Source organism: Micromys minutus (assembly GCF_963924665.1).
Source record: "Micromys minutus genome assembly, chromosome: 17".
NCBI lineage: Eukaryota > Metazoa > Chordata > Mammalia > Rodentia > Muridae > Micromys > Micromys minutus.
The window spans coordinates 34,020,659-34,042,650 of record NC_137952.1 but is presented as its reverse complement, the minus strand read 5'-3'; the positions used below and the strand labels follow the sequence as shown (position 1 = coordinate 34,042,650).

General features: G+C 46.8%; 1 protein-coding gene across 1 annotated transcript; it reads left to right on the top strand.

Annotated features, from left to right (window-relative positions):
• The first annotated feature begins 2,511 nt into the window (after positions 1–2,511).
• On the top strand, positions 2,512–20,622 carry NCAPH (non-SMC condensin I complex subunit H). Its single transcript, XM_080931581.1, has 15 exons — positions 2,512–2,574; positions 2,920–3,055; positions 3,655–3,779; positions 4,895–5,084; positions 6,632–6,723; positions 7,457–7,659; positions 9,837–9,985; positions 10,484–10,590; positions 11,403–11,525; positions 13,538–13,651; positions 15,675–15,848; positions 16,909–17,025; positions 18,163–18,254; positions 18,589–18,664; positions 20,165–20,622. Exons 1-15 carry the CDS (start codon positions 2,527–2,529, stop codon positions 20,222–20,224), a joined length of 1,806 nt encoding a protein of 601 aa, XP_080787707.1. The 5' UTR covers positions 2,512–2,526; the 3' UTR covers positions 20,225–20,622.
• Positions 20,623–21,992: the final 1,370 nt, after the last annotated feature.

Here is a 21,992-nt window from a genome sequence, read left to right as displayed (position 1 = left end):
TTATTCCTCTGTTCGTATATTTCTTCCAGGATGGTGGTAAGATCTAAAGTGTTAGTAACATTTAGATTAGATATGTTTGGTAAAGCCATTTCCTAGGTGATTTAAAGAATTTCCTGTAGTTGGGGGCCGGAGAGATGGCCCAGTGGTTAAGAGCACCAGCTGCTTTTCCAGAAGACCAGGGTTTAATTCCCAGCACATGCACACGGTAACTCACAACTGCCTGTAACTCCAGGTCCAGGGGATCTGGCACCTTCACACAGACATTTATGTAGGCAAAACACCAGTGCACATAAAATAAAAACAAGTTATATACAAATTTGGTGTTGAGTTGAGTCACATCAGAGGTAAAGAAACTTCGGTTTCTCATTTTTGCCTGCTTCGTTAATGCAGTCACTTCCCAAAAGCTTTTGCATTAGTATGTGATCTGTGGGCAGTTCTTAGAAAGGAGATGTGTGTCTGTCTGTCCGTCTCCTGTGTTTTACAGATTTCCAATCTTTTTTCTCCATCTTCCTGCCAAGATGTGGAGGAGCCAGGATTAGAGTCCAGCCTGTGTGACTGTAGACTAGCCTCATTGTTGTTTAGCCCCAGTGTCTCCCTGACCTGGGATTATGGATGACATGCTTGTTCTGCCAGTTTGTGAGCTTATCACAGGCAGTAGCATTGTCTCATCCATCGCTCTGTCCTTGGAAATGCTAGGGATGGCTCTCCTCAAGCATGCTCTGCCAGTCAACTCCACCCTCAGTCCTGCCTGCCATTCATATATCCTGTGGTTTGCTTGAATATACAGTAGCTTTGAAGTGGATATGTGTTCCATCATCCGTCTCTTTACCCCTCCACCCGACTCCATCAAGAAACCCAAACTGTAGTCATGAAGTCATGTAGGACTTCAAAGAGAGCATGCAGGGAGCCTCACAGCAGGGTCGGGTCCCTCTTCCATATAGGGCATCATTCTGTTGAAGCTTTCTTGAGCAAGTATTTTAATCTGTCACCAGAAACAATGAGTAACTCTTCTGTGAAGACCTGTGGACAACAGGACATTGTTTCCTCACCTTTGGAACGGGCGCTTCCCATGTCCCGGCCCAGGAAGGCCCCTCTCGGCACCCCTAAAACCCCAGTCCTTCAAGACTTTCCTCAGAATGACGATGAAAGGGAGCGTATGCAGCGGAGACGCTCCAGGGTCTTAGACCTGCAGTTCAGTACAGACTCAGTTCATCTGGCCTCCCCTAACAGGTGAGTGCACTTCTGTATTGGTTTTGTCAGGGTAGCGTGTGTGTGTGTGTGTGTGTGTGTGTCTGTGTGTGTCTGTGTGTGTGTCTGTGTCTGTGTGTCTGTGTGTGTTTATGTGCTCATGCACATGGGTGAGTATGTAAGTCAGAGCAGAAGTTACTCCTCCTCTACTTTGATTTCAGGATCAATCTTAAATCATCAGGTTTGGCAACAAGTGCCTTTACCTCCTGGGTTTGTGTTTTGAAGTAATTGTACTGTGGATCCTTACTAGAATTTTTGTTTTTCATTTAGGAATATTGATGTTTCAACTACCATATCTAAGTTTACAAACACACAGATTACAGAACATTATTCTACCTGTATCAAGCTTTCTACTGAAAATGTGAGTATTTGGGTTTTTGTTGTTGTTGTTGTTATTGTTGGCTTGGTTTTTTTTTTTTTTTTTTTTGCTTTTTGGTTTTTCTTGTTTGCTTTTTTGGCTTTTTGTGACAGGGTTTCTCTGTGTAACCCTGGCTGTCCTGGAACTCACTTTGTAGACCCTGAACTCTTAGAGCTCCTCCTGCCTCTGCCTCCTAAGCTCTGGGATCAAAGGTGTGCGCCACCATGCCCATCATAGTTTATATTTATTTAGGCAGGATCTTGCTATGTAGCTCAGGCTGGCCTTGAACTTGCAATCCTCTTGCCTCTCCTCCCGAGATTTCAGGTGTACACTAGTATGCCCAGTTATGGTTCGGGGCTTTCTTGGTTTAGGTAGGAGATATAGTGGCCTGTTCTCTAGTGTGGCTGTACTGTTTCTGAAAGAGCTTTGATGTTCTTATGAGTGCCTACTACTCAAAGTGCATCTCACACAACAGCATGGCTTCTAGGCACATGGTGTGAGTGTGGAAGCTATTGAGTTCTGGAGTCATTAGAACCTCTCTCTCCCACACATAAACTGACAAATTGCTGACCTCCCTGCTCCAGGTCCGTCCTGTGAAGGGGGAGTGAGGGTGGGGTGGAGGGTAGTTCCTGCCTCACAGTTCCAACGAGACTAAGTCCTCTGAGTGGAGTTCTTAGAGCAAAGCCTTAGAGCTCTCAGGAGGAGGGATCCATACAAGTTAGACTCTGTTATGGGAACTGAGATCAGTGTGTGTATTCGTATGTAAACTTTAGTGGGGTTGTTTACATGATACAGGTAATTTGTATGTAAACTTTATTTACGTGCACTTATAAGCCAAGCCTATGAGTATAAATCTTAAATTTTTTTCACCCTAGAAAATCACTACTAAGAATGCTTTTGGCTTGCATTTGATTGATTTCATGGCAGAGATTCTGAAGCAGAAAGACACAGAACCAACCAACTTTAAGGTAAGGAAAATGCACACTTCCGGGACATCTCACCCAGTGTTTATCTCCAATACTTATTGTAACACACTTGGATTCTGCACACACAGGAGCCCCCTGGTGAGACAGTACCATTAACATACTTGGATTCTGCACACACGGGAGACAGTACCAGGCTCTTTTATATTTATATTGTTTCCTCAAAGGGAAAAATGCAAAGAAAAAAAAGACATGTTTTTGTTTCTTATCATTTATTGAGCACATGTCTTTTTTCTTTTTTTAGAAAGTATTTTGTAAATCTAGCTGGATTTTACTTGTTCAAAGTGCTGTCCTTTCGTCTTCATGATTGTGGCCGTGCTTTTGAACTAGGTGGCTGCTGGCACCTTGGATGCCAGCACCAAGATCTATGCTGTCCGTGTGGATGCCGTTCATGCTGATGTCTACAGAGTCCTTGGAGGGCTGGGCAAAGAAACACCACCTCAAGAAGAAGAGAGCCACAGTGGAGGTACACAGGCTGGGACCTGGATTTAAGGGGCTGCTTCTAGTGTGTACTGGATAATCTTTGAGTGACATCTCAGGACGAGGAGACAAAAATTTGGAAGGCCTTTTTTTAAAAGGCATGGCTATTTCCAGAATGTGGGTTTTCATGAGAAAATACAGGAAAATCTAGTTTTTTTTGCTTCTGTAGAGAATTCTTGATGGATGGTTAATTATTTTATATATCTACTTGTCTCTTGGGATGGGTGGTTTACTGGAAATTGAACTGAGCCTCACCCAACTGACAGCCTTCACTTGTATTTTGAGCTAGGGTTTCTCGGGATGGTTTTCCTGGTTGTTGAGGGCCTTTTACTCTCCTTATAGGAGCTTGCTTTGGCAACACTAGTTCTAAGGACTGTATAAAAGCTTTTAGGAGTTACTTAGGCAAAACTGAGTAAACACTAGCTAGGGAGCTTCTGTGTGGTTTTTATTAGAAGTGAAATGTATTGTCTAGTAATCCAGTTACTCTGAAACAGCAGATTAGATCAGCCTGCCAACGTGAGGGGGTTTCCTGTTTAAGTTATGACTGCCCTAGAGGGTTTTTAAGAACTGATGTTACTCCTTTAGATGGAAGTGCTGTTGAAACAGAAAAGACTAAAAAGACTACAAAACTAAAGAAGAAACAGTCCGGCAAAACCATTGAGCAGAACCTAAGCAACATCAATGTCTCTGAAGCAGATGCAAAGTGTGCGGTGAGGAAGTGTGTGCTTCATGTGGTCTCTGGCAAATTCAGCAGGACAGTCGGCAGGGCCGGTGTTTACGCCTTAGCTGAGCTTTGAAGGAAGGCTAGCTTTGAAGGAAGGATTTGGATCATTAACTGCACACTCAGGACCCGTAGGTCCGGGCTGCACACAGGAGCACAGGACTGGTTACCATGTGAGAAAGGAACCAGCAGTGAGCACACTGGCTCTGGGGAGGTGGGTGTGTGAGTGGCCCTGGGGAGGAAGGGCGAGCTGCTCATGGTGGGCGCTGTGAAGCTGCCTGGATGGGAACATCTGAGAGGGTGGAGGTAGGGAGTGTCCATTTCTGGGACCCAGGATGCTGAGCTGGGATTGTGAAGACAGCAAAATCACACCCTCCTAGGAGGGCCAGGGAGTCACTCCTGTATTATCAGATCCAAGTCCTGCTTTTTCTGTATCCTGAAGTATCAGTGCTCACTGTTCCTTCATCAGGTGATGACCTTTTTTTTTTTGCCTCACATGCATTTGCCTTGCCCTGTCCCTATGCAGGGGATGTGATCTATCTTTGGGTTGGTATCATGTGACTGTTCTTCTTCCTGATCTAGCAGCCTCAGAGCCTCCTTGAAACTTTTGCCAGCTGTTGCTTTGCCACTAGCCCTTCTGACTCTGCCTGTCCTTCACCTAGCAATCCTGGGTGGGTTCTCCTAAATCTTAAAAACTCTGTTCAGAGAAACAGTAATGGGTCAGATGTGGTTTCACACACCTGTAACCCAGCGCTCAGGAGGCTGGGGCAGAAGGCTTCTGAGTAAGATGCCAACCTGGGGTAGAGTAAAACCCGACCTTAAATAGAATCCCCCAGAACAAATAGGAAGGATGGAGCCTGTGACTGCTCCATCCCTGTGGCCTGTTAAGTAAGGCAACAGAATTGGTTGTGATACCATTTATTGTATTGGGACTGTTAGATGTCTCCATTTAGGAACTTGTCCGCGTGTGGTAGATACTCTCTTCTCAACACTCATCCAACTGAGCATGCGCAGACATTGAGCCTTGTAGACAGAGCTGTGGATGAGCTGGTATTTCCTACTGCCACACACCGTCATGCTTTGGTTCCCTGTCCTTGCATGCAGGTGGATCCTTTGTTTCAGAAGACCGCAGCCTCCTTTGACGAGTGCAGCACAGCAGGGGTATTTCTTTCCACCCTCCACTGCCAGGACTATAGAAGTGAGCTGCTCTTTCCTTCCGACATGCAGACTCTCTCCTCGGGAGAACCTCTCGAGTTGCCAGACTTAGGTTTGGTAGACATGACAGATTTAAAAGGTGAGTAAAGTTGTCCTCTCCCAGGGCATCTTAGTCACTAGAGAGGCTTCTCATAGTCATAGGGCGGTATTCAAGTTGCTTCTGATTATACAGGTGGCTCTTCTGGAAAGCCACACTGGGTGTTCTTTGATAGTGCCTAGCAATCCAGTCTCTTCTTCCTTCTTCTGTGGTAAGGATAGACGGTAAGGCACCACTGTGTCTGTGTGCCGTGGTCCTCTGCTCACTGTTTACAACAGCCAACTGTGGCACTCACGGGCTCACCTGCAGGGTCAGTGTCTGAGCTGGGATGCAGGAAAGAGGCATCTGCTTGGCCAGAGACAGCTTGTTCATATTTGCTCCCAGTTCACAGGTCTTTTCAGGACCTGCGGGGTGTTGTGACTTATTCTTATGGCAGTTAAAAACTGACCTGTTCTGTTAGTAGTTAGTAGTTTCCTGATACTTGGCAGGATTTCAACATTTTCTCCTTACCCCCCAGTTCTCTTTCTTTCCTACTGACCCAGGAAGCCTTTTAAGAATGTTATAGGAGGCGCTGGAGAGATGGCTCAGCGGTTAAGAGCACCTTCCAGAGGTCCTGAGTTCAAGTTCCAGCAGCCACATGGTGGCTCACAACCATCCGGGATCTAATGTCCTCTTGTAGTGTGTCTGACAGCTACAGTGTACTCATAGAAATAAAGATAATTTTTTTTAAGAATGTTGTAGGGACAGCGTAAGGGACATGTGCACAGTGTAGTGACTGTGCTTGTGATTCCTTCTGTATGCTGAATGGCACTGATCTCCCTCTGGGCTGACCATACAGATTCTTTGGTACCCATTCTTGTCATTTGTTATTAAAAGGGGTCCTGCTGTTTACCCACACTAGCCTAGTATTTCCCTCCTCTTCCTTCCCCCTCCCGAGTGCTGGAATTATAGGCTCACACTGGTAAGTTTCAGTTGCATTCTTTCTATTTTTTTTTTAATGAGATAGCCATTTATTTTTACATATATGAATACACTGAAGCTGTCCTCAGACACACCAGAAGAGGGCATCAGATCCCATTACAGATGGTTGTGAGCTACCATGTGGCTGCTGGGAATTGAACTCAGGACCTTTGGAAGAGCAGTCGGTGCTCTTAACCTCTGAGCCATCTCTCCGGCCCTCTGTTCCTTCTATTCTTGTAGAAGTTTTGCTCAGCAAACTCTGCTAGCAATTTGTTTTCTGTGTTTATGGCCTCAGCTGGGGCTCTGATCCTCTGAGATATGTCATCTGTACCTGCTTTGGCTTCAGACTGAGAAGGAATACCGTTACATGATTACTGAAGAACTTAGTGTGCTTTTTCGAACTGCTCCTCAGATGAAATGTTCTGGTTTCTCCTTTGCATTTAACTCTGGGAATAGCATTAACTGACTCCGCTGTGAGTGTATTTGGTCTGTTTGTACCTGCAAATGGTCCAGTACCAGGGGGTTGGCAGCTAGCCAACACTGAGGTGACTGCCTCTCCCTATGCGTCATTCTAAAGCGTTGACCTTGGCCCACCTGTAATCGCTCGGTGATCTTGCTGTTGTCCCCAGCTCCTCTGCAGCAGTGTGTGGAGGATCGCCAGCTCTGCCCTTCCCTGGCCGGGTTCCAGTTTACTAAATGGGACAGTGAAACACATAATGAGGTGCGGTCAGCTTGGGGGTTTCTAAGGGCTCAGGGCATTTCCCAGTGGCTGGTGGTTTCAGTTAGCTAGCCCAAGATCAGTTCTGCCAGTGGGAACCAAAGCTGAGACATGGACTTTATTTATTCAGGAGCACAGAGACTATTTCCTTTGGCACTTGTGTAGGGATTCTCAGCCTGGCTGGGATGCTGGGGTTGTGAACCCCAGCTGGACCATCATACAGTTGTGGGTTCTGGGGTCAGTTCCCTGTCTCCTCGTTTGCTTCCCTAGGGTCAGATTTGCCCTTGAACTTGCTTATCACAGTAGCCTCTGGTCTCCAGCTACTGTCAAGCTAGAAGCATTTCCTTTGGGGGGGTTAAGTCCCTTGGCACACTGCTTCCTGAGAAACTGTCATGTTTAAAGCCTTCCTCTGTGTATTTTTAGCAGGGCCCCCTTTAGCCTACTTACTACAACTTCCAACATAAACGGTCTCCATGGAAAACTCTGTCCTCCAAACATGCAGTTAATGAATGCAGATTCCTGTTTAGTGTTCTGCAAAATGTGCCTAACACAATACAGTTTCAATCCGCACTGCACAATGTAAACTTCCCCTGAGGGCGCTGCTTCTGGCAGGTGGGGTGTGGGGGCAGGGTCCAGGAAAAGGAGATGCTGAAAATGGGGGTGGCTGCTTCCCAGGGATGAGCTGGGGCGATCCTGAGAAAGGGGACAGCTGGAGAGCTGTGTCTTCTCCTTGCAGTCTGTGTCGGCTCTGATGGACAAGTTTAAGAAGACTGATCAAGTATTTGATATCAACGCTGAGGTTGAAGATGATAAAGAGGATGTCCCTGATGGGCCCCTGGAGGAAGACTTTGTTGACAATGATGAGCCAGACCCTTCTGCAGCTGGGGACCATGAAGAATTCCGGAGCTGGAAAGAGCTCTGTCAGGTCCCAAGCAGCCAGTAAGGCCCCCAGGGTCCCAGGTTTCTAAATAGGCCTCTGGCTCCAGTTAGCTGGGCTGGTATACCGTGGTGAACACCTGGGCCAAGCCACATGGCTGACTCACGGGGGTCACACCAGCTTTGCATGTTGGGGATGCACTTCATTTTAGAACTGACCCCACCCAGGTAGCGCTCATTCCCACCCTGAGATTAAAGGAGTGAAGCATTCTGCTGGCTGGCAGTTGTCTCTGAGCTGGCTGGCAGGAATCATTAGCTCATGGCATTGGGACAACTACACTTGAAGGGGAGGGGCCCTGTGATGTCAGGAAGATGTGACAGAGATAGCCCCCTAAGAAGTGAAGATTGGGAGGAGCAACCTTAAAATGCAGCTATAGATTTTGTTAATTATAGAGTTGGGTGAGGGGAATCTGTCACCCAGAATGTGTTGAAGGATACTTTGGGTGACTGGAGAGTTCTGTAAGCCTACATGGCTTCAGCATGAAATCAGGCCAGGCTGTTGGGAAGGGAGGCTCCTCCCTTTGTCTGTAAATGCTTAACCTCTAAGAGCTGAGTGCCGGTGGGGACCCAAGAGGGGATGCTCTGAAGCAGTCTTGTTCCCTCTGAAGTTCTTGTGGAACTGCACATGTTAGTCTATGACATGGTCTAGGTCCTTAAAAACATTGATCCAATGGGCTGGAAAAGTGGGGGATTTGTGTTTTAATTTTTTTCTAAAGACTTATTTATTTTATGTATATAAGTACACTGTAGCTGTCCTCAGACACACCAGAAGAGGGCATCAGATCCCATTACAGATGGTTGTGAGCCACCACGTGGTTGCTGGGATTTGAACTCAGGACCTCTGGAAGAGCAGTCAGTGCTCTTAACCACTGAGCCAGCTCTCCAGCCCACATGTTTTCATTTTAAAAATTGACTTTGAAATATGTAGTTTCTTGGGCTTTTGGTTTGTTAGTGTTTTGGTTTATTTTTTATTTTTGTTGTTTTTGAGATTCTATAGAGGAAACCAATCTGCTTTTTACTGTTTTTTGTTTGTTTGTTTTTGTTTCTTTGCTTACCCTGTAGAGTGTGCCATAAGGATTTCTTCTCAGTCAGCTCAATGCCAGTACAAAGTCGCTCTCAGACAAGACTAAGACCTCACTCATCACCTTTATCCTCACAGGCCATCAGAGGTGCCTAGGGAGAGAAGGTTCCCTCACACCGGAGCTGCCCAGCTGGGCCTCTGTGCCGCACATAGCAATGCAGCTGGATGGCACAACAGATTCTATTAAAAAGGGGTCCCAAAGTGTTTGGGAGCTAAATATGTAAAGTGGAACTGAGGTAGTGTCTAGGGGCGGCCATAATCAGTGAGTGAGTGAAAACAAAGATTGTCATGTTGTGTAGCAAAACCCATACGTGTGAGAAGACCCACCCACATCTGGGATTCAGAGCACTGCACTCAGCTCTCAGCTCCGGCATCCTGTGCTTGCTTTTTGAGATTAAATATCACTGTGTTGCCTAGGTTGACTTCAAGATCCTCCTGCCTTATCCTCCCTATGTGATCCCCTACACGCAGCCCAGCATTGCTGTTTTCCTGGTGTAGAGAGTTTCAGGCTCTTTCGAGTTATTTAGGGACCTGCCCCAAAACACAAAAACTTGACTTTTCAAAATGTTGTTTTGTTTTGTCTTTGTCATTTAAATGGGTGCAGTTGTAACCTCTCAACAAGTAGAAACTTGGTGGTTTCCTTTGTTTGTTTGTTTGCTTGTCTCACTGTGTAGCCCTGGCTATTGTGGAATTCACTCTTTAGACCAGGCTAACCCCAAACTCACAGAGATCTGCCTGCGTCTGCCTCGCCTCCTGAGTGCTGAGATTAAAGGCACGCGGTACCATCACCCAGCTAACTCCCTGGTTTCTTGATGAAGTGTTTGCTTGGACTTATTCTTAGAAAGGCTTCTTCTGGGACTGAAGAGTCCCAATGGCTGCTCACACCACCTGTAAATCCAATCCCCGGGAATCAATGCCCTCTTCTGGCCCCAAGAGGTACCAGGCACGTCTGTAATTCATGTAGGCAAAACAGAAGGAAGTGCTCCTTTGTGGTAGAGGAGTGGCTAGCATTTCTGGTTACATCAGCTTCTTTACACATAAGTGTATGTTTTATATTCCATGCAGTATACAGGAACAAATGATTTCATATATGTTACAGGGAAGAAATGATTTCCCTCGGGGACAGAGACATCCAAACCATGTCCTCCTTTTTATCCATGAAACCTGGGGAATACTCCTATTTCAGTCCCCGGACCATGAAGATGTGGGCTGGCCCAGATCACTGGCGCTTTAGGCCTCGACTCAAGCGTAAGTCCTGTGGGTGGGGCTCAAAGACAGGGCTATGCAGCACATGCTGCCTGCAGTCTGCAGTGAGCAGAGAACAGAGATGCTGCTGATTCTGTTTGCATCTCCTGAGGAGGAGCTGAAGCAGGAGAACTGAGCCAGCCTCTGGCTGCACAGTCTGTCAGCTGCTGGAGAGTCAATTAGCACGGAGTCAGGAGAACAGGGCTCATGGCCCTACTCTGCTTCCATGTTCCTGTGCGACTTAAATTATTGGAGTGACACCAGGGAAGTCCCCTTCAGCTCTCTAGGCTCTGTAAGTGTTGAGTACTTGATGTGTGTTGCTAGCCACAACACAAACATTAAGTTTAGATGGGCGTGAGGTGTGATTCTCACTGTAGTGATGTGTAGCTGCCATAAATGCTACCTTGAGCTTGTCGAGGCCGTTGGTAGCTATTGGTAGATGTGAGATGGACAGTGTTGGCACAGAGGTGAAGAGTGTTATAACTGTGTTTGTTTCTGCAGGAGATACTGCCTCCTGCACAGAGAACAAGAAGAAGAGTGGGAAGAAAGACTTTGAAATTAATTTTGATGATGATATTGATTTTGATGAATATTTTAAGACAACAAAGGTTTGTGACAGATCTTCACACCCTTCTTAGATGACTCCACTCCTCTTGCTCTTTCAGAAATTACTGTAGAAGCTGGGTGGTGGTGCACACACCTTCTGCCCAGCAGAGGGGAGGCAGAGGTAGGCAGATTTCTGAGCTTGAGGACAGCCTAGGCTACACAGAGAAACCCTGTCTCAAAAAACCACCACCACCACAACAAAATCATTGTACAGCTTGGTGTAGTGGTGCACGCCTTTAATCTGCACTCAGAGGCAGAGACAGTGGTTCTCTGAGTTCCAGACTAACCCCAGTTTCATAGAGAGACCCACAACAAATGAAACAAGCAGAAAGTTATTGTATAGCAGTTTTTGTTTCTTAGAAATAGGGTTTTATGTTGCAGGCTGTCCTCAAACTTACTATATAGATGAGGCTGGCCTTAAATTCTTGTTCCTCCTGACTGGACTTCCCAAATGTGTCACCATGCCTAGCTATAACTTTAATTGGTAAACAAGTAGTCTGTTCTCTCACTCAGTCCCAAGGGACCATTGAGAAACAAAGTCAGTGGCAGGTTCACAAAAGTTTTAGAGTTTTAGATAGGGTAACACCATGTAGCCCAGTCTCCTGCCCTGTACAGCCCAGGCTGGCCTTGAACTCCTGTCAGTGTGCCTGTCTCAGCTCTCTGAGTACTTGGATTAAATGCCTCTGCTCATGCCTAGTACAACCACCTCATCATTTCACCATACAGACCCGAGGGTTGCAAGTAGTAGAGCAATGCCCAAGCCCTTCCTAAATGCTTTATCATTGTTATAAGATTTTTTTTTTTAAACAAATAGGCTGCTACCATTCTGACCAAGTTCACTTTGGAGAACCAGAACTGGAAAGCCAACACTCTTCCCACAGATTTCCACTATGAACCTGATACTCTGGCCCAGCTTTACCTCAAACCAGGCATAAGGGTAAGGTGGTGCCTCCCTTCCTCTGAGCTCCTGTGAATGGCCTGTGTGGATCAGGTGGCTGTCGTGTTGCTGGTGGGCTGTACCTGGGAGGGAAGGAAGGAGTCCAGGAGGGATCACAGGGGAGCAGATGTGAGGCAGAGCTGAGGAGGGACCGCAGAGTCCTCACTCAGAGCCACCCCTGGTTAGCGCCATTGCAGGGAGCGCTGTGCCTGGGACACTGTTGAACTGGTCTGTAGTTTCATCTGTATTTTGTCTGTTCCTCTGTTTGTGGTACTAGGGATTTTGTTTTCTTCTGTAGCTCAGGCTGGCGTTGAGTTCACTACATATTCCCAGCTTGCCTCTGGCTCCTCATGCTTCAGCATTTGAATTGTATCGTAGGACTTGGCTTTTATTCTTTGGTTGCCCTAACCCCAGTCAGTAGCTGATTTTCTGCAAATTGCTTTTTGTTTCTTGTTCCTGCCCCCCCCCCCACCTCCACTCCCACCCAGGATCTTATCCTGTAGCTCAGACTAGCCTGAAACTCACTGTGTAGCCCGGCTTCCTGTCTCCACCTCCCAATGCTAGGATGAGCCACCACGCCTTGCTTGTAATTGTTTGAGTGTAGGAAAGAACTTGAGGTCATTATTGTACTCAGAATTCCAGGAGTGGCAGGTCCGGCAGCAGGAGCTGGAGAGCCTTTGTTCTTCTGTGGAGCCACACTGTGTGTGAAAAGGACCCTAGAAGCCTAGCCGGGGAGCTCGAACATACCCAGAGAAGGACTTCATGTGTTATAAGAAACAGTGGAAGAAAGTTGGGCATTTCTTTTTCCTTTTTTTCCTTTTGGTTTTTCAAGACTGTTTCTATGCATAGTAGCCCTGGCTGTCCTAGAATTAACTCACAGAGATCTGCCGCCTCTGCCTCATGAGTACTAAGATTAAAGGTGTGTGCCACCACTGCCCAGCTAGTGACCATTTCTTACTCACTAAATGTTTGATATTAGTTTTGAATTTGTATTATAAAAATAGTGTTTCAAGGGGTTGATTTTTATAATTGTATTAGAATAGTCAAGATAATGTTGCAAGCTAAATCTACCTCCAGCCACATCCTCAACTCAAAGACATGTATCCCAGGAATAGCAGACATGGTAAGAGCTCAGATGTTGAGGGCTGTGGTCACTGAGCTCACCCAAAGGGTCACTATTCTGGGTGAGAACTCAGGGATAAGTAGAGTGAGGTGCTTCCTTCTGTGTAGTGAGCAGTGCTTGCTCCAGAAAGTGGTGGCCGCTCTTTTTTATTTGTGTACACACACCCACTCATGCATGTGTATATGCTGGGACAGATGTAGATGCTGGGTGTCTTCCTTGTATATCCTGTGTGGGAACATGAACATTGGTGCCATAGTATGTGTATAGAGGTCAGGGGATAACTTTACGGAGTTTTCTTCTACTACCATATTGACCCTGAGGATTGACCTTGAGTTGTCACGCTTAGTGGCAAGCAGCTGTACCCACTGAGCAATCCTAGCTTTTTCCTGGGAGTCTCTCACTTCACCCTGTAATCAGTTAGCTAAACTGGCTGGCCAGCAGAGTTCTAGGGATCCATGTCTCGGTTTTCCTGAACTAAGGTTAGACATGGGCAGCCACTCCTGCTTTCTTACGTGGGTGTTGGAGATCCAGCCACCTGCCTCATGCTCGCCCTCAAGTCCTCGCCCCAGGCCCAGCAGGCTGCCTTTAAGATAAGTTCTTAGCAGGGTTGTTCAAGTACAAGCTGTAGGCTGGTGGCCAGCTTTGTTTTTAAATAAATCTGCAGCCAATGCAGTTGCAGACCGGAGGAGGAAGTGTTTTGTTTGTGGGGTGAGTAGAGGCCGTGTGTCCTGTACTTCGTGTTCTGTGCAGTAGATACTTGTTTAGGCCCTACTCTAGGCTCATGTCATTCGAAAATGATACTAAAATAGGGAACAAGCTTTATATCCCAGCTTTGTCCAGTAGCTGCTTTTTTAGAATTTTCCTTTGTACACGCCCTCTTTTATTGTAGTCACTTAAGACGGGACAGAACCAGAAGGCAAAGAACCAGGAGCACTATGAGGAAATTGGAGACTACGATTACAACAACCCTAACGACACCTCCAACTATTGCCCTGGCCTGCAGGTAAGGGGAGAGGAGCTCTTGCCTCTTCCAGATGGAGGATGGTCTCCTCCCTGGTTTCTGTTGGCCTCTGTCTCAGTACATCCCGTGAACAGTGCTGATGAGCTCATCGTGGGAGATTTACTCATACTCCGGGTGCAGGAAGCAGTGGGCAGGCCCTTTGTTATGGTTTGTATGTGCTTGGTCCAGGGAGTAGCACATTAGGAGGTGTGTGGCACTGTTGTCTGTCACTGTGGGTGTGGACTTTAAGACCCTCCTCCTAGCTGGTTTGAAACCAGTGTTTTCCTAGCAGTCTTCAGATGAAGATGTAGAACTCTCAGCTCCTCCTGCACCATACCTGCCTGGATGCTGCCATGCTCCTGCCTTGATGATGATGAGCTGAACCTCTGAACCTGTAAGCCAGCCCCAATTAAATGTTGTCTCTATAAGACTTGCCTTGGTCATGGTGTCTGTTCACAGCAGTAAAACCCTAACTAAGACACTCTGCTAACGAATAGACAAGAGGATAGTCTCTGGCCTGTACAACACAGCACTAATCTTGGCTGTTCTGGGATTCCAAAGGAATAGAACTACACTTCCTGTTTATAGGAGCTAATATTATACCTATGAGATAAAACACATAGGCATGTATAAGTGGTCTAGTAGAGCCAAGAACTGTCTGAAGTACCTATCAGGAGGACTTGTACAAGCCATTACTCATCTTCGGACCTTGGTAGGCACTGATAATGTATTTTTCATTGTGAGTCTCCTGAGGGCACAGCAAATGGAAGCAGTGGGGAGGAGGACAGCCCCTGTGACCCTGTGTGCAGGGAGGACAGGCTGCCATCATTTGTTCTGCTTCTTTCCTTACTGTGGGGAGAGACAGACTTGTGTTTTTATGAAAATTGAGTCTGACTTTTTGGATGATGCTTCTCCAACTTCAGTGTTTGTTGAGAGTTCTGCCCCCCCCCCCCCCCCCCCACCTGTCTCACAGTTCAGATCGGTTCACGCTGGGCTTGGTTCTGAGAATGGCTTTCTGTGGGCTGAGACTGTAGACCAGCATGAATGAAGCCATGGGTTTGCTCCCAGCACCTTATAAACCTTATAAAAAGTCCTGTTGCTGTGAAGACCCCATGACCACGGCAACTCTTATAAAGGAAAGCATTTAATGGGCTGGCTTACAGTTGAGAGGTTTGGTCCGTTGTTAGCATTGTGGAAAGCACGAGAACATGCAGGCAGATGTGGTGTTCAAAAGTAACAGAATTTCATATGTCGATGGCAGGAGCAGGGAGAGAGAGGTGGGGAGTGGGGGAAGGTGGGGGGCATGTACACTGGGCCTGGCTTAAGCTTCTAGAAACCTGAAAGCCCACCCTCAGTGGCACACTTCCTCCAACAAGGCCACACCTCCTAATAGTGCTATTCCCTGGGTCTATGGGTGAGGGCATTTTTATTCTAACCATCACACTTGGTGTGGGGGATGCACCTCTCAGTCAGGAGTAGGAAGATCAGAAGTGCCAGCCATCCATTGCTACAGGGCAAGTTTAAGGTGCTCTTGGGATTTAGGAGAATATATCCAAAATATACAAGGGCATTGCTCCTGCTACCAAATTAGACAGTACCTGGGATTTCCTGTACTGTTTTTGGGTGGTAAGGACGGAACCCAGTACCTCACACATTAATGTGTGTGTGCTCTGTACTGAGCTACATGTTCAACCCCTGTTCGGTGCTCTTGTTGGACAAGGGATGCAGGCTTTGCTCCAGCATTTTGGGAAAGCTTTTTGTAAGATAAAATATTCATCTACTGAGCAAAGGACACTGGTCTCTGTGGTCGTTACACTCTTTAAACTCATGCTTCCGAGGTCTCAGACTGATAAGAGATCCCTCTCTTAGTTGGGCTTATGTGAAGCAGGAAGAAGTGAAGCGAGCAGGCCATGTTGGTGGGCCTCTGCTTGCTTTGTGTACATAGTCTTTCCAGTGGTCTCTAAGCTCCATTGACAGCATCTGCCAATGAGGGGTTGAAAGGTTGAAGGGTTGTTTCCTTGACCAGGCTGCTGACAGTGATTATGAAGAGTCAGATGATTTATTTGCGGGACCAGTTGGGACCTTTGATCTTGAATCTGATCCAAAGACAACACAAGAGAATGGTCACATTTCTCCTGAAAGCCAAGGAGTGGATATCACAACTTACGGAGAATTGAACTTGGTGGCTGAGCCTCAGAAGGTAAGGAAGAGACAGCAAGGAATTGTGTGGCTTCCTGGCTATCTGCTTAATGCCTCAGATATGAGTCCTGTCAGCCTGAGCTCCACCTGTTTTCCGTTTCCATCGTATCCTGTCTGAGTTTTCACACCGGGTTGAACTGTCTAAACTATTCACTGGTTAGTAACTTGGCATTGACTACTTAGGTTATCTGGAAGTGACATCTTTCCAAAGACCTTATTTTATCTTATTAACTGTTGTTTACCTTTGCAGTGTTGAGAATCAAAGCCAAGGCTTAAGTAGGAGTGGATTAGTCACACCAATAAGGTACACAAATGAAGGCTGCAGCAGAGAGCATTGCTGTGGGCTCTGAAAGACCTTGGCCAGATTCAGTTCATGTCGTGTTAAACACCTGATGCCCTCCCTATCCCAAGAGCCAGGGTGGGTGCTACCTGTTTCCTCTCTTACACTGCAATTCTTAGTCTTAGCCTAAATCTCCTTTGATTAAAAGAAGTTAGGGTCTGTGGATGTAGCTTTGTTGGTGGAATGTTTGCCTACCATACACAAAGCCCCAGGTTCAATCCCCTGCACTGGCTCCTTAAATTCTGACTCATTAAAATCGGGCATGGTGGTACATACTTATAATCCCAACACTACATCACGTCAGCAAGCAGTTGACATGTATAGGATCTAAATGGTAAACCCAGGCCAGACTTGGCTACATGAGACTAAAAGCAAAACAACAAAATCCAAAAGGTAGAAACAAAAGGAAATGAGGTCTTTTTGCAGGGAACTCTATATATATGAGCTTGAGACTGGCTTTCGTTTTTGCCTTTGTTTTTGAGACAGGGTTTCACTTTGTAGCTCCGGCTGTCCTGGAGCTTGCGATGTAGACCAGGCTGGTGTCTAACTCACAGAGATTCAGTTGCCTCTACCTCGGAGGGCTGGCATCAAAGGTCTGTGCCACTGTGCCTGGCCAGGGTTCCTCCTTGATTTCCAACTTTTTCATTTCAGACTGTGTTACAGTAAATTGGTAGTGAATGTTTTTCTTCTGCCTAATTTTGCTTTGTTACCCTGATTTCAGGTGAATAAAATAGAAATTAATTACGCCAAGACTGCCAAAAAGATGGACATGAAGAGGCTGAAGCAGTGTATGTGGAATCTGCTGACGGAGGTTTCTAGAAAGGACACCGACATAGAGGTAACAGCACGCATCCTCCTTAGGTCCCAGTGTTTGGGGGGGACACTGGGGAGAGCTGAGGTCTGCAGCTCATGATCCCTCAGTGTGGTCTATGCCCCAAAGCAGAGAGATGTGGTTAGCGTTGAAAACACATCCTGGCCTGGAAGAAGAGACTGTCCCAGCAGAGGAGCCGGCAGGTCACACAGCAAGCTAACGCCTTGGCCACTATCTCACCTTACTGGAAATGGAAAGGTGCAGATGGAAGCTTTCTCATGCTACCTTAGCAACTGAATGCTTTACATCCTGATGAGCATTTGGAGTACTTACCCAGTAGCAACTTGACTTACTAAATGACTTTTTGCAAAGTCTTGTGACTACCTTACAAGTATGAGAAAGCGTTTATGCTCTGAGCTGTGTCCATTCTAAGCAGAAACAATGGAGAAGTAATCACACTGCCAGAGTCACTCTACTGAAAGTAAAGCAAACCATGACTAAGTGTTCAGACCTAGAACCTTGATTAGCTGTTCAGATCCATTGGGCTCTAAAACCCCATTCTTGCTTACACATTTTGCTGGCTGTGCAGTGAAATTCATGGTTATCAAGGACCCTAAGTTGTGTGGTCCTGGATATTATCAGAGAAAGTCAGTGTTAGTGTGTGTATTGTAACAGTGTATTGTAACCTCAAAGAAAAGGCATTTTACCTTGGCTGAGTTTTGGAGGTTTCGGTCTGCAGTGAGTTGTCACCATTGCTTTGGTCTCGTACTTTACAGAAGCACAGAGTAGGATCTAATCATATGCTGGCTAGAACATGAAAGAATGAACAAGAACATATGGTCCACTATCCACAGTCCCACCGCAGTGAATCCTAGTAACTCAGCCAGGCACGTTGGCTCATGCCAGAGGCTAGCCTGGTCCACATAGTGTCAGGACTGCTAGGACTACATAGAAAACCAAAATCAAAGCAAAAATCCAAGCACCTCTTAAGAGTGCCAGTGTGGGGAACAAACTGAGACCCCTTAAGGTCTCCAGAGATTCCCCAAGAATTTATCTTTGCTTTGCTCAGTACACTTTTCTTTATGGGATTTACAGTTTTGTAAGTTTTTGTTGTTTCAAACAGGAACTTAAATATTCAATACATAAATACACTTTTTTGGTTAGGCAAACCACACTGACCATGGGAAGGAAGGGGCTCCAGAGGAAGTGGCTGATGAGAAGAAACTCAGTGGACTCACAAAAGACCTGCAGACAAGGTGCGTGCTGACGTAGGGCTGGGGTGCACTGTCCCCTCTGAGCCATAGCCAACCTCTTGGTGGGACTTTTAGCCATTGTCCACATCCTACTTGACATAGACACTTGAAGGAGCTGCCCTCTGACCTGTGTGTGGATAAGCTATGAAAAGCCCTCCTCTGTTGGTGTGTCTGGATACAAACTGGAAAAACCTGCTTACAAATGCGTCTGCTTGTAAAGCCTCGGGAATCCGTTGTTCCCCGGTAGTTTTTAGTTGTATGTGTGATTTGTACTTGATGGAGGAGCCCTGCTCTCTGGGTTGCGTGACCTACTCAGTGCTTGCCTCTTTCTTTCCAGGCTGCCCCCGCTCATGGCTCAGAACCTCTCCATCCCCCTGGCTTTCGCCTGTCTCCTGCACTTAGCAAATGAGAAGGTAGGTCATCCAAGTATGTGTGGGCATTTGAATCTGCCTCTGCCAGCTCACTAGAGCTTTTACAGGAGATCTTCCAAAGGTTGCCACATTAGTGGGTAAGAGCACATACTTCAGTTCCCAGCACCCATACTGGGCAACACACAACTCTCATGACTCCAGCCCAGGGAGACCTGACACCCTCATTTGGCCTTTGACATACACACACACTGAAAGACACAGACACACACATGAATAAAATATTTTTTTTCTAGACAGGGTTTCTCTGTGTAGGCCTGGCTGATTTGGAACTTGCTCTGTAGATCAGGCTGGCCTCAAATTCAGGGATCTGTGTGCCTCTGCCTCCTGAGTGCTGGGATTACGGTATGTGCCACCACCATCACCCAGCTCAGTAAAAACAAAAAAAATTACCAAGGCCCTGGGGGCGAGAGTGGCAGACGCTCAGCACCTGTCTGGTTATGGCAGTAGAAGCGTCTGTTTGGTTCCTGACAGAAGCTGACATATCATGCCAGCATCCCAAAGAAAGACCAAGACAAGCTGAGTAACTGACTAGGGGACTGTTACCACCTTGAGAAGAACAAGTGAACACATCTGCTCTGCAGCTCTGCCCCATTCCCTAGTGAAGGTTTCAGCGGCTTGACTCCCTCTTGCTGCAGTCGAGTCCCCCCTGGACATCTGAAGAATGCAAGATGGCCACAGCCCTTGTGCTGTCAGGTGGATACAGGATTGGATTTGGAACATTTTGACAGTTCCTAAGAGTTGTGATGACTCAGAGCTTAGTATCTCCAAGGGAAACATCCCCGAACACTTTATCCCAGACCTTATCTGTTCTTTTCTCCTTTGGCCTCTCCCATGTGGACCCTATTCATCTTCTGTGTGGTGGTGCTTAGGGACAGGATGGCTGTGCTTCTCCTCCCTCTGCCTCCACAGCCAGCAGCATACAACTGATTGGCCAAACTGGAACCACCACTACCCCACCCCCATGCTAGAGATCAAACTTAGGTCTTACATGTTAGGCAAATCCTCTGCCTCTGAGCCCAGTCTCCATCCTCTCAACAGCTTCCAGAACCTGAGCTACAAAATACCAGGAAGACAAGTTAGGGAAGGGGGTGGAGCGGATGCTGAGTGCCAACAGGTCTCACCACTGCACCTTTGAGGGAAACAGGAAGCCTTCTCTTGGCAGTCAGGTGGCCCTCAGGGAAAGAGAGGTGTGAAATGCTGAGCAGAGGCAGCTGTCAGGGTGTGACAGCTCAGGCCTACGTGAACTAGTTAGTCTTCTGCGGGAGTCTCTTAACTGAAGCAGAGGCAGAGAAGGGTCTTTTCATCTCCCCTGCACCTGGCAAGGCCTGAGAGGCAGCTTTGTGCACACTACTTGCCAGACTTTCCTTATAATGATGAAACAACTCTTTCTCTGTAGTCACCTTGTCCCCTCGATTAAAAAATGTCTCAGGATTCTGTTCTCAAGTCTATCAAAACCTGTGCTTCTTTCTTATCTTCCCTCAGAATCTGAAGCTAGAAGGCAAAGAGGATCTTTCTGATGTTCTGGTGATGCAAGGGGACTGAGTCCACTTTGAGATGTCTGCAGCGGGAGGCCATTGCTTCTTGGTGGACATGGAGAGGTGCTGGGTCTGTAGTGTGGGCTACAGCCAACCACCACAATGTTGGTTTTATGCCCCTCTTGCCTCTTCAGTCTGGATGCCATGCTCTGAAGCCCCATGCTATTGGAAGGCCTCCCGTGGGTACCATCTACCTAAGAGAGAGAGCCCTTTGGTCTGGAGTGTAGCCTGATCTTTTTATCCATGTACTTCTGGTTACTTCTGTGACCTTCCTACTTTCCATTCTGTGCAGTCGAGAATTGTTTCTCTGTAGCCTCTTACTGTCTTTAAAGAGTTCCCTGATCTATGTATATAAAAGTTATTTTTAAACGTGTAAGTGTATATAATACCCCAAAATAAAATGACTCTCGCACAGCATTTGAGCACCCAGTAAACACTCAGCATCATCCCTGGTTATTCCCCTCAGCTTTCCAGGATGCCACACCCATCAAGGCCAGGGTAAGAGCATAACATAAGGGCAAGAGCAAACAGAACACCTGTTTGGAGATCAGATCTGTGTATAAGCACCTATGGGTTCTATGGGAGGGTGGCAGTAGCAAAGGTGATAGAACTGTCCTCTTACTCTCCTGTGACTTAACTTAGCCTCCACCTCACTGTGAGAAGTACCAAGTTAATGAGGATGGGACAGGCCTTGAGCTTCATAGGTTGCATCCCGAGTCTCTGGCAGCCAGCCACCTTGCTGCTGCGTTGCTGTAGTCACAGGCTGAACAGTGACTCCCGATGTCCCTCACACATACCTTGATCTTTCCACTCCTAGTCACCAGCAAGTTCAGACTCCTATTGCCTGCCCTGGAAGACTACAGAGGCCTTTCTGTCTTCTAGATCTACCAGGCTGGGACCATTCGTCCAGTTCCACCAAATTCACACTCCTAGATATAAAGCGTCTTATACCTTTGGGAAATGAGCATAAGGGTTGCTTGCAGTGTGCTTGGGTCCCTGTCACTTACTGTTCAGGTCAGCATCTGGGACGATGGACAAGAAGCAAGAATGTGCAATTGGTAATTCTTATTATTTGCTCTGAGTCCAAACCTGCTCATTTTAAAAAGCAGTAAGTGGTTGGAGAGATGGCTCAGTGGTTAAGAATACTAGCTGTTCTTCCAGAGGTCCTGAGTTCAAATCCCAGCAACCACATGGTGGCTCACAACCATCTGTGCCCTCTTCTGGCATGTTGGTGTACATGCAGACAGGGTACATTTAAAATGGATGAATGAATGAATGAAAAGCAGTTAAGAAACAACTTTGAAGAAGATGCAAGAGATGCAGGTCCCTGAGACTGCTCAACTCAACACAGCAGAGGCTGACAGACAAGAACAGCCAAGGCTTCAGGCACATCCTTGGGGCTGCTGCCAGGACCCTCTTGGCAAACTGTCAGTTCTTTCTGGTGGGCTTCTGAGTGCTTAGCCTCAGCTGAAGAGCACATCAAGCTATTTTAAATAATCTCGGGAGCACGGTGCTACCTGACACCGTCTCCTGTACCTTTATGTGTCACACCACATCATATCTCTCTCCAGGATGCCCTCCTGTGGACCCAGCTGCTCCAGCACACTATTGCCAGGGCTTGTTCTAGGCTACTTCAGTGTCTGTGTCTTCACCCCAAACTTACTTCCTACAAGCTCAAGTAGAGCTATCAGCAGTGCACAGGGATAGACAGCCATGTCCTTCAAATTCTTGTCATTTGTTACCGTTGGCGCCCTTCCACTGAAACCTCTACCTTG

Coding starts and splice junctions, on each gene's coding strand:
- NCAPH (XM_080931581.1), top strand. CDS start 2,527: ATGGCAGAGATTCTGAAGCAGAAAGACACAGAACCAACCAACTTTAAG. Junction 13,652..15,674: donor ACTATTGCCCTGGCCTGCAG/GTAAGGGGAGAG, acceptor TTCCTTGACCAG/GCTGCTGACAGTGATTATGA. Junction 18,665..20,164: donor TGCACTTAGCAAATGAGAAG/GTAGGTCATCCA, acceptor ATCTTCCCTCAG/AATCTGAAGCTAGAAGGCAA.